This window comes from Salvelinus fontinalis, chromosome 16 (assembly GCF_029448725.1).
Source record: "Salvelinus fontinalis isolate EN_2023a chromosome 16, ASM2944872v1, whole genome shotgun sequence".
Lineage (NCBI taxonomy): Eukaryota > Metazoa > Chordata > Actinopteri > Salmoniformes > Salmonidae > Salvelinus > Salvelinus fontinalis.
Window position 1 is genome coordinate 7,682,942 of NC_074680.1, and position 12,453 is coordinate 7,695,394.

Genomic DNA, 12,453 nt, shown 5'->3' on the forward strand with positions numbered 1-12,453 from the left:
TATGAATAACACATATGGAATCATGTACTAACCAAAAAAATAAAAAGTGTAAACAAATCCAAATATAATTTGGACTTGAGATTCTTCAAAGTAGCCACCCATTGCCTTGATGACAGCTTAGCACACTCTTGGCATTCTCTCAACCAGCTTCACCTGGAATGCTTTTCCTATAGTCTTGAAGCAGTTCCAACACATGCTGAGCACTTGTAGGCTGCTTTTCCTCCACTCTGCGATCCAACTCATCCCAAACCATCTCAACTCGGTTGAGGTCAGGTGATTGTGGAGAAAAGGTCATCTGATGCAGCACTCCATCACTCAGCCTGGAGGTGTGTTGGGTCATTGTCCTGTTGAAAAACAAATTATAGTCCCACTAAACCCAAACCAGATGGGATGGCATATTGCTGCTAAATGCTGTGGTAACAATGCTGGTTAAGGGTGCTTTGAACTCTAAATAAATCACTGACAGTGTCACGAGTAAATCACCCCCACACCTTCTCCATGTTTCACGGTGGGAACCACACATGCGGAGATCCATTCACCTACTCTGCGTCTTACAAAGACACAGCGTTTGGAACCAAACATCTCAAATTTGGACTCATCAGAACAAAGGACAGATTTCCAACGATCTAATGTCCATTGTTCGTGTTTCTTGGCCCAAGCAAGTCTTCTTATTGGTGTCTTTTAGTAGTGGTTTCTGTGCAGTAATTCAACCATGAAGGCCTGATTCACACATCCTCTGAACAGTTGATGTTAAGACGTGTCTGTTACTTTGCTAGGTAAAGCCCCACCTTATCTCAGCTCACTGGTCACCAGGTATATCTCACTGGTCACCCCTAAAAGCCAATTCCTCCTTTGGCCACCTTTCATTCCAGTTCTCTGCTGCCAACAACTGGAACAAACTGCAAAAATCACTGAAGCTGGAGACTCATATCTCCCTCACTAGCTTTAAGCACCAGCTGTCAGAGCAGCTCACAGATCCCTGCACCTGTACATAACCAATCTGTAAACAGCCCATCCCCATACTGTATTTATTGATCTTGCTCCTTTGCGCCCCAGTATCTCTACTTGCATATTCATCTTCTGCACATCTATCACTCCAGTGTTTAATTGCTATATTGTGATTACTTCGCCACCATGGCCAATTTATTGCCTTACCTCCCTTATCTTACCTCATTTGCACACACTGTATATAGACTTTTTCTACTGTATGTTTGTTTATTTATTCCATGTGTAACTCTGTGTTGTTGTGTGTCAAACTGCTTTGCTTTCTTGGCCAGGTCGCAGTTGTAAATGAGAACTTGTTCTCAACTAGCCTACCTCGTTAAATAAAGGTGAAATAAAAATAACTAATCTCTGAAGCATTTATTTGGGCTGCAATTTCTGAGGCTGGGAACTCTAATGAACTTATCCTCTGCAGCCGAGGTAACTCTGGGTCTTCCTTTCCTGTGGTGGTCCTCATGAGAGCCAGTTTCATCATAGCGCTTGATGGTTTTTCCGACTGCACTTGAAGAAACGTTCAAAGTTCTTGACATTTTCCGTATTGACTGACCTTCATGTCTTAAAGTAATGATGGACTGTTGTGTCTCTTTGCTTATTTGAGCTGTTCATGCCATAATTTGACCTTGGACTTTTATCAAATAGGGTTATCTTCTGTATACCAACCCTACCTTGTCACAACACAACTGATTGGCTCAAATGCATTAAGGAAAGAAATTCCACAAATTAACATTTAACAAGGCACACCTGTTAATTGAAAAGCATTCCAGGTGACTACCTCGTGTAGCTGGTTGAGAGAATAACAATAGTGTGCAAAGCTGTCATCAAGGCAAAGGATGGCTACTCTGAAGAATCTCAAATCTATTTTGATTTGTTTAACACTTTTTTGGTTACTACATGACTCCATGTTATATTTCATAGCGCTGATGTCTACAATGTAGAAAATAGTAAAGAAATAAAAGAAAAACCCTGGAATGAGTAGATGTGTCCAAACTTGGTACTGTATGTTCATGAAAACATAGATAATGCGTTTACTACAGGCACTGCCCCAGGGAGTGACCCATGGCAGGCAAGGGTCAGGGCTTTGATTCACTAAAAGGTTATCGATTAGACCCTTTTCACAGCAACTGAGCCGAGTGTCGAGTTTAGTGCCATCAATTTAGCGATAACCCAGTTAATGTTACTTACCTCTCCTGTTCATAGGACGAACACGGACTGCGACCTTCACGTTCGAGTCGTTCAGACTGGCGTCGCCCATTGTGTCCACTGTCAGACGGACAGACATTGCGTCTGTCTCGGTAATAAATAAGAGGCGCTCTCCGGATGATAATAATGATGCCCAATGGACTCTTGTTGAAGAATCATCCAGAATCCTTGATATGTGCTGCTAGCTGCCTGGTCAGCCAGCTAGCTTTAAGGGTTCGTCCTAAAACATGGCATTTTCCATCATTGCACAATGGCTTGCTGGGAGGAAAATTCTCTCTCCAACAAATCTTCAATAAACAGCTATCCTCCAGTTACTGTATGTCCCGAGGGGTTTGAGCTGTAAAATACAATCCAGAAAATGCATCAATACATGCTGCAAAACAAGCAAGAAATCTGTTTAGCATCACACTGGATCCATTTGATTGTCTTCGAAAAACAAGACTAGAGAGGACAAACGTTAACTTACTGTGCTAACATAACGGTTGTTTTTATGATACAGACATGAATTTGGCATTCACCTATTATTAGCATTTAAGACTCAGCTCAACAATATCAATCAATAGTTAATGAATTGGCAATGGAGTCAGATAAATGGAATAGTCGAAGCCACCTTGGAGTTGAGCTAACCTAGCTAAATATCATTAGCAAGCGAACACAATTTTCTGTATTCAAACAAATGACAGCAAACATTGATTAAAGGACACGCCCAACAAGCATACATCATATCATTTAAAGTGTAAACCAACCAAGATGGTTTGAATAAGCAAATAACCTATTTGCTTTGCGACCAAACCCCTTGCCTTGCATTGGCTGACAAAATTAGCTAGCTAACGGGCTGGGTCTAGGGACTCAACTTCGCGACTTACAAGAAAGTGCGGGGGCTCAATCTACCGGCTAACGACGCTGCTCCGTGTTTTAAAATCCAATCTTCGGAATGGTGCTGTGTGGTTTCAATTTCGTATATCTTTGCCAAATGTTCCACCTGTTCGGCGAGCAAATCCCCGTCAAAACAGTGTTCCGTTAATTCTGTTCTCGAGCTCTCAAACTGGGATAAGCTCGTGCACGCCCTTTCCGGCAGGGAAGGTCGGGAGTAAATTATATTACGTTTATACGAAGTTCCACTGCCATAACATTGCAGATTAAAAAAATGGTTGAAAAAAGTCAGGTCATGATTTATATATTACTTGAAACAATGTAACTGTTTATCTTACGTGGAATACATTATATTTCAAAGAGAATCTAGCACATTGTAGAAAGTAAGGCAGAAAGAGTAATTCGCCATAACAGTAAGGTCAAACACATCAAAACGTTGTGTTTAGGTAGGCTACACAACCCTGTTTACAGTACGCACGTCGCACAGGCACAATGGATTTATAAAACATCACTGTTTGTTCACACTCGGTAGTCTAATAATTCTAGTGTGAGGAAGATTTAGTCTGGTCTCATAGGCTAGACGTAACGTAGTAAACGTAAATCCGGGAAACTCAAATGAGTATGATACAGTATGTTATGTTTGGTATGGTTACATCAGACAGAAGGTTACTTAAAGTAAAGATTCACCTATTTTGAATGTTATATTGTTTTGTGCATCTCTGAGCGATGTTCTATCTATTCCCTGGGCCAATTCATGTTTTCATGTGTATCTGAGATATTGGCATTCAGTATGATGTAGCACTGAGATAAAGCCGCTTTCACTACACTGCAAGATAATAGGGATATGACTTTTAAATCAAGAAAACGTCTATCATATATGTCAGATTTAAAAAATGACCTATGTCATCTCTTCAGTCCAGGGTGCATTGCATGGTGCCGTTGCGAATGTCAGACTCCATTCTGAGGTACATCGATCTGCAGGTTGAACATGGTGAAATTGTAGACTCCTAAATTTATAGTGCAGTTTGTTTAGGGGATTTTACAACTAACTAGCTACTTCACATGCTGATATTGACTTTGGTATTATTGTGTGTAGCTACGTATGCTAGCTAGTTAGCTAGCCAGCCCATAGAGAGAGCATTATATTGTGGTCGACTTGAGCTGCAACATATTTCCAAATTTTGCTACCAATCTTATTATAACAACAACATTTAAAATGTGTTCACAAAAAATATTGTTCTCACACATCAGTGTTATCTAACACTGTAAATTATAGAAATGAGTGGTTTTGGGTGGATTTTTCCTTTAAAGTCCAAAACGAAGGGAGGGTGGATGTGTGGATGGGTAGCCGTATAACGTGAATGCCTAGCAACCCAAAGGTTGCATGTTCGAGTCTCATCATGGACAACTAATTACCAACTACATAATACTTTTAGCTACTTTGCAATTACTTAGCATGTTAGTTAACCCTTACCCTCACCCTAACCTTAACCCTTTTAGCTAACCCTTCCCCTAATCTTAACCCTTTAACCTAACTCCTAGCCTAGCTAACGTTAGCATTAGCTGAATAGCTAACGTTAGTGCTAGCCACCTAGCTAACATTAGTACTAGCCAGCATACATTTTTGCAAATTCGTAACATATCATATGAATTGTAATTCGTAACATATCATACGAAATGGATGATTGACATCCACAAATTAATGCATACCATACTATACCAAACAACACATACCATACTAAATCCCAGATTTATGCACAGAATAATAAGAAATGCTCTGAGATCAGGTTGCAGCCCTGCACCTTGGAGCCGTGTGAGCTATGGGTCGGAAAAGAGGGATGTACCCCAAATTGTACATTTATCCACACTGATACATCCAGGAGAATTAAATATTGCTAGTTTTCCGGGAAAGGGTAGTTTTCCTGGAAAACTAGCAGTATTTCAATCGTCTCGATGGAGATATGTGGATAATGGTCAAATTTGGAGTACAGTGGCATATCCCATCCCTGCATTGAGGTACGTTTTCCGATTCATATCTCGTGCTGTCTCCACAGTGTCCATGATTGCGTTCCGACCCCAGTGCAGCTCAGTGTAAAAAAGCATAATGGTAGGGTCGGTATCTTCTGGCAAAGGCCTACATGGTCCCCTGTTTGTTTGTAAATTGTACAGTATATACAGTTGAAATCAGAAGTTTACATACACCTTAGCCATATACATTTAAACTCCGTTTTTCACAATTCCTGACGTTTAATCGTAGTAACAATCCCTGTTTTAGGTCAGTTAGGATCACCACTTTATTTTAAGAATGTAAAATGTCAGAATAATAGTCAAGATAATTATTTATTTCAGCTTTTATTTCTTTCATCACATTCCCGGTGGGTCAGAAGTTTACATACACTCAATTAGGATTTGGTAGCATTGCCTTTCAATTGTTTAACTTGGGTGAAACGTTTTGGGTAGTCTTCCACAAGCTTCCCACAAGAAGTTGGGTGAATTTTGGCCCATTCCTCTTGACAGAGCTGGTGTAAACTGAGTCAGGTTTGTAGGCCTCCTTGCTCGCACACGCTTTTTCAGTTCTGCCCACAAATGTTTTCTAGGATTGAGGTCAGTGCTTTGTGATGGCCACTCAAATACCTTGACTTTGTTGTCCTTAAGCCATTTTAACACAACTTTGGAAGTATGCTTAGGGTCATTGTCCATTTGGAAGACCCATTTGCAACCAAGCTTTAACTTCCTGACTGATGTCTTGAGATGTTGCTTCAATATATCCACATCATTTTCCTGCCTATTTTGTGAAGTGCACCAATCCCTCTTGCAGCAAAGTACCCCCACAACATGATGCTGCCACCCCCATGCTTCATGGTTGGGATGGTGTTCTTCGGCTTGCAAGCATCCCCCTTTTTCCTACAAATGTAACGTTGGTCATTATGGCCAAACAGTTCTATTTTTGTTTCATCAGACCAGAGGACATTTCTCCAAAAATAACGATCTTTGTCTCCCATGTGCAGTTGCAAACCGTAGTCTGGCTTTTTTATGGCGGTTTTGGAGCAGTGGCTTCTTCCTTGCGGTGCGGCCTTTCAGGTTATGTCGATATAGGACTCGTTTTACTGTGGATATAGATACTTTTGTACCTGTTTCCTCCAGCATCTTCACATGGTCCTTTGCTGTTGTTCTGGGATTGATTTGCATTTTTCGCACCAAAGTACGTTCATCTCTAGGAGACAGAACGCGTCTCCTTCCTGAGCGGTATGATTGCTGCGTGGTCTCATGGTGTTAATATTTGCATACTATTGTTTGTTCAGATGAACGTGGTACCTTCAGGCATTTGGAAATTGCTCCCAAGGATGAACCAGACTTGTGGAAGTCTACAATTTTTTGAAGGTAGGCCTTGAAATACATCCACAGGTACACCTCCAATTGACTGAAATTATGTATATTAGCCAATCAGAAGCTTCTAAAGCCATGACATCTTTTTCTGGAATTTTCCAAGCTGTTTAAAGGCACAGTCAACTTAGTGTATGTAAACTTCTGACCCACTGGAATTGTGATGCTGTGAATTATAAGTGAAATAATCTGTCTGCAAACAATTGTTGGAAAAATTACTTGTGTCATGCACAAAGTAGATGTCCTAACAGACTTGCCAAACTATAGTTTGTTCACAAGAAATTTGTGGAGTGGTTGAAAAACGAGTTTTAATGACTCCAACCTAAGTGTATGTAAACTTCCGACTTCAACTGTAGGTCTAATGCAGTGTTGGTCGGTGCCGTTTAAGATGATGGAAGACTATACATTTTTTTAATCAGCATTTCCTTATTTCTATTACAGCATATTAGATGACTGTCATTCATAATCTTTTCACCCAGCTTAATGTAACATCGATAGGTTTAGGCTACTACATGATACTAAAAATTTCCCTGTACCCATCATGAGGTTGCTACAACCTAGCCTATGAATGAAAGTTTACAATATAGGTGCACAGGTTGTGAGAAATTTGAGTAATCAAAGTGACAGACATTGACACATTCAATACTGCCTTGCACACTCTTGCCTGCATCTAGCTGATCTAGAGTATAATCAATATTCCAACAATTGCAAACGAGAGTTTCTATTTGACCAATTAAGCTATGTTTATCCCCTTTTCATTCTGTTTGCTTCCATTTAAGAAACGTTATTCAACAGAATCGGCGTAATGAATACACCCCTGATCATTGTATAATTCCTTTTTGCATCTACGCGCTCTCCTCTTCTCCCCTTTTCCCTTCATTTGTGAACTTCAGTGCACAACACATCAGCTGTCTCTGACCAGGCAAAACACAATTTCCAAGCCAAACCTTCATATCATAACCACTAAGCGCTACACACAGCCTACATTGTTGTTACCATATTAGTTAACTTCATAGTCAACATACCTACTAGAACTAACGCGTTAGTAAATCTGCTACAATCATGCAGTACAGTGTACAGTCAGCAAGCAGTTTAACAGTTACACTGGCGGGCCCTATGGCAATACATTTATGAAACCAAAAGCTTACCTTGACTTGGAAGAGTTACAGTGTTGGGAGTTACAGTGTTGGATAGCCATAGCCAGCTAACTAACATAGCATCCCTCTCTGTTTGAGACTGGTGTTTGAGTAGACTAAACTAGCTAGCTGCATTCGCTAGCTAAGAAAGTGAAAGTGAAAAAGATACAACAAAATATAGCTCTCTTCTTCATTTTTGAAGAAATGAATTGTCTTTCTCTTTCTTTGAGTCAACTACTCACTATATTTTATGCACTGCAGTGCTTGCTGACTATAGCTTATGTTTTCAGTACTAGATTCCTTCTTTGATCCTTTGATTGGGTGGACAACTTTATTTCATGCTGCAAGAAATCTGATACGTTGGAGGACGTCTTATGGAAGTTGTCATAATTAATGTGTAAGTCTATGGAAGGGGGTGAGAACCACAAGCCTCCTGGGTTTTGTATTGAAGTCAATGTACCCAGAGGAGGATGGAAACTTGCTGTCCTTCGGCTACACCATGGTTCTACCCTACAGAGTGCTGTTGAGGCTACTGTAGACCTTAATTGCAAAACAGTGTGTTTTAATCAATTATTTGGTGACGTGAATATATCTAGTATATTTTTATTTGAAAATTATAACTTTTTAATGTTTCACTATTTTTATGAAATTCACTGTGGAGGATGCTCTTCCCCTTCCTCCCTTGAGGAGCCTCCACTGCTCTAATGTTGTATTTGACCACCACATTCCTCTACTCTATCTTTACTGTTTTTTTTTATTAATGTCATCAAATCCAATTATTGACTGTTTTCAGTATTCAGAGATTGCCTTTGTATAACATCTTTCTGTCAGTCACTCAGTCAGTCTACCAATCAACCCAACTTCAGTCAGTGTGAGCTGGCTGCCAACCAAACAATGCTGTCACCATTCCCCAGTGTCGATCATAAAAGACCATTCCATGACCGCAACAGTTAATAATTTAATATAACCAGCTGGCACCCTAATTAGGACTGAATCAACTGACATATTAAAGAGGGATCCCCCTTACAACACTGATCAATACAGATTTATGTCAGGTTCCAAAATATCATATTTTAAAGGACCCTGTGCTGCTGGCCTTTGGTGCTTCCTGGTTCAATGCAAAGCACATGGGGAGAATCTCAATGGCAGACACATTTTTCTCTCTCTTCCAATGGGTTTTGAGAAGAAGGCGAGGAGAGGATTCAAGGAGTGTGCAATTGAGATTATCCCAAAATCTGTCAGCTGGGACCGCTTAAAGGGAAACTTCACTACTAGACACTTTTTTCAGCCTCTTTACATAATTCAGAGTGGTGAAAGGTGTTTTAGAGATAATTATGCACTATAGTGGTATTTTTTTATTTTCACGCCCGGAGAGTTCAACCAATGACCTCATCGGTTGAATGAGCCTGCTGTCTGATCTAAAAACGAATAGAGTTGTCATGTTTTGTAGCTTTTGTTTTTCGCAGATTGCACGGTTACGCTAGCAGCGAGAAGATATGGTTGTCCTTGTTCAGTACTGTAGAGCCATTGGACATGCTCCTATCTGCAAGGACATTACAGGATATCTAAGTAGATGTTTTTCTTTCTGGCTTTGTAAAGACTACAACCTGACGGGAGCCCTACTTCCTTGTTGTCACGCCCTGGCCTTAGTATTCTTTGTTTCATTTATTATTTTAGTTAGGTCAGGGTGTGACATGGGGAAGGTATGTGTTTTTTGTATTGTCTAGGGTGGTTGTATGGTTTAGGGGGTTAAGTAGAGTAGATGGGTTAGTGTTCAGTGTAGGTGTCTAGGAAAGTCTATGGTTGCCTGAATTGGTTCTCAATCAGAGACAGCTGGTTATTGTTGTCTCTGATTGGGAGCCATATTTAAGGCAGCCATAGGCTTGAGCTGTTTGTGGGTAATTGTCTATGTTGAACGTTTGTAGCTTGTGTATGCACTTACGTTTGTAGCTTCACGGTCGTTTGTTGTTTTGTTTTGTAAAAGTGTTTGTTTCGTGTTTCGTCATCTTTAATAAAAGAAGATGTCTTCATTTCCCGCTGCACCTTGGTCCGCTTATTATGACGATCGTGACACTTGTCCAATTGTGTTCCCACCCTCGAAGGCATTCTTTTCAAAACGGAGTCAGTACTAGTTTCTACAGGTTCATGGGAGCTATGGTATGTTAGTGCACTGTCTATCAGAGATTGCTAAATAATTACAATGGCTGCTTCTGATCATTCCTCTTTCCAATAAGTGCTGGACAACAAAAAAATTTTTTATGTTCTTTTACATCGGAACATATAGACTTTTTTATTTGAGCCGGAATACACTGAAGAGGAGTTGAGACCAGCAAGCAGCGGCGGCAACCTAGATAAGGGCTGCGTTCAGTACGTTTTTATGCTTTATGCTTTATTCAATTGAACGGAAACGGTGCTGTACTGAAAGACCAGTTGAAAAATGGGGAGGGGTAGGGTTGTGGGTTGAGGATTGCTGTCAGCATGGCTAATGCCCTTTAAATACGTCACTCATTGCTTCAAGCCACACCTCGCCACGCTCACCAAACGGGAACAAACATACCTCAAAGTTTGTACAAGAACATACAAGAACGCGTTGGGGAAATGCCTCGTTCCGTACAAACCGTTTCGCAACGAAGCAAACATTCAAGCGAACTGAACGCACCTCAGCTGATCCAGGAGGGTAAATGACAAACGAGTAAGTTGTTTTTCTTCATCATCTGTAACGTAACGACATAACTCATAACTCTGTAATGTAACGACATAACTCACATGTTCCTAATAAGACCCTTTTTACCCAATTTACCAGGAAAGTACAGGATTTAAGCAACAAATACTCAGAGGCTTTTCTAATTATTTCAGGGTTTTTTAATGAAACGCCTTATGCATCTGCTGATCGTTTTCCTCCTAGAACGAGTCAAAACCCTCAAAATAGTAACATTATCATTACATTATGCAAGGATCTCTGTGTTGAGGATGCCTAGCGTTATTTCAATCCGGATGCTAAGGGTTATACCTGGACCAACAAAACTGTCACGTAAATCTAGAATAGATTTATTCCTAATTTCCCCTTTTTTGTTACAATTTGTTATAGATGATCATCAGTTGGCTCCCTTTTCTGATCATCACTTGATTTCCCTGAATTTACAAGCTACTAAAAAAGCAAAAGGTACTCGAGGATATTGGAAATTAAACAATACACTTCTTTAAGATACTGCTATCATTGAAAACATCAAATCATTAGCTAAAGATATTTTTGCTAGAAAAGTCATGGAAGTAGATGGGAATTTTTCAAATAGAAAGTCAGAGTGGTAGCCATTAAACGCGGCAAAGAGCTGATGCAATCAAAGAACCATAGAGAAAAGGAGATGATGAGCAAGCATGACAGTTTTCTAAAGAAAGATAATCTATCTGAAGAAGAGGAGTCTGTGTTCAGGTCTTTACAACTAGAATTAGAACAGACTTACACGGATCTGGCAAAGGGCGCCATTGTAAGGTCAAGAGCAAAATGGATTGAAGAGGGGGAAAGAAACACGAGTTACTTTTTTGCACTTGAAAAGAGAAACTACAAAAGAAAATCTATAACTGCACTCAAAATTAACGATGTTTTATGCAGAGATCCCATTACAATATCATCATTTGTCAATTAATTTTATGAAAACCTTCCAGCTCTCAATTTCAGGAAGATGGTTGGAAAGCTACATTTGCCACATTCAGAATTATGTCCCTGTAATTGAGGATGATTTCCACTCAGTTTGAGATTCACCTGTGTCAATTGGAGAAATTAGAGAGGCTCTGAATTCAATGAAAAAAGGGAAATCACCTGGCCCTGATGGCCTGTCAGTTGAATTCTATAGACAGTTTTGGGAGTTGCTAGAAGACCTGATTTTCAATATGTTTCAAGATTGCATTAAAAATGGGGAAATGGTCTCCACTATGAAACAGGGCCTTATTTCATTGATTCCGAAGCCTGATAAAGACCCTTCTCTCATTGACAATTGGAGACCAATTACTTTATGAAATGTTGATTACAAATTGATTGCTCTGGTTTATGCCAAAAGATTAAAGAAAGGAATAGATACCATTATAAATGAGACTCAAACAGGATTTATGAAGGGCCGTCACGTAAGTTCTAACATTCGTTTAGTCTTGGACCTTATAGATTATTCAGATGCAATTGACTCAGATGCGGTTGTCCTCTTTCTGTATTTCTGTAAAGCCTTTGACACAATTGAACATGAATTTCTCTTTAGGTCTCTTAAACTTTTTGGATTTGGCGAAAATTTTATTAAAGTAATTTGCATGTTTTACAAATGTAACGATTGTCGTCGGGAGAAGGAGAGGAGGACCAAAGTGCAGCGTGGTACATATCCATAATACTTTTAATAAAGATGAACACGAGAACAAAAACGACCAACGAACAGTTCTGAAAGGTGCAACAAACACTAAACAGAAAATAACCACCCACAAACACAGGTGGGAACAGGCTACCTAAGTATGGTTCTCAATCAGAGACAACGATAGACAGCTGCCTCTGATTGGGAACCATACCAGGCCAAACACATAGAAATACAAAACAAGGACAACATAGAACACCAGACAGAATTCCCACCCAAACTCACGCCCTGACCAACCAAAATAGAGACATAAAAAGGATCTCTAAGGTCAGGGCATGACAACAAAGATATAAATAGTTCTGTGCTACTAAACCTTAATACTTCCAAAAGATTTAGTATCAACAGAAGTGTATGACTAGGATGCCCAATGTTGCCATTTTTATTCATTTTGGTTGTGGAACTTCTATCTCTAGATATTCTGAATAATGCAAATTTGTATGCCTTAACCATTTTTAACAAAGAAATCA

At 39.8% G+C, this 12,453-nt stretch overlaps 1 protein-coding gene across 5 annotated transcripts in view; it reads right to left on the minus strand.

Annotated features, from left to right (window-relative positions):
• The window catches only part of kif13ba (kinesin family member 13Ba), a 91,304-nt gene extending 88,034 nt beyond the window's left edge, over positions 1-3,270 (minus strand). For 4 of the 5 annotated variants that reach the window (XM_055864265.1, XM_055864264.1, XM_055864261.1 and 1 more), the window contains exons 1-2: positions 3,069-3,270; positions 2,185-2,539 (exon numbers count right to left, since the gene is read on the minus strand). In XM_055864265.1, coding sequence (XP_055720240.1) covers positions 2,185-2,281 — 97 coding nt within the window. In that variant the 5' untranslated portion in view covers positions 2,282-2,539; positions 3,069-3,270. Of the gene's footprint in view, positions 1-2,184; positions 2,540-2,668; positions 2,894-3,068 lie in introns of those variants that run through there. The other variant, XM_055864262.1, reaches the window with a different exon arrangement.
• Positions 3,271-12,453: the final 9,183 nt, after the last annotated feature.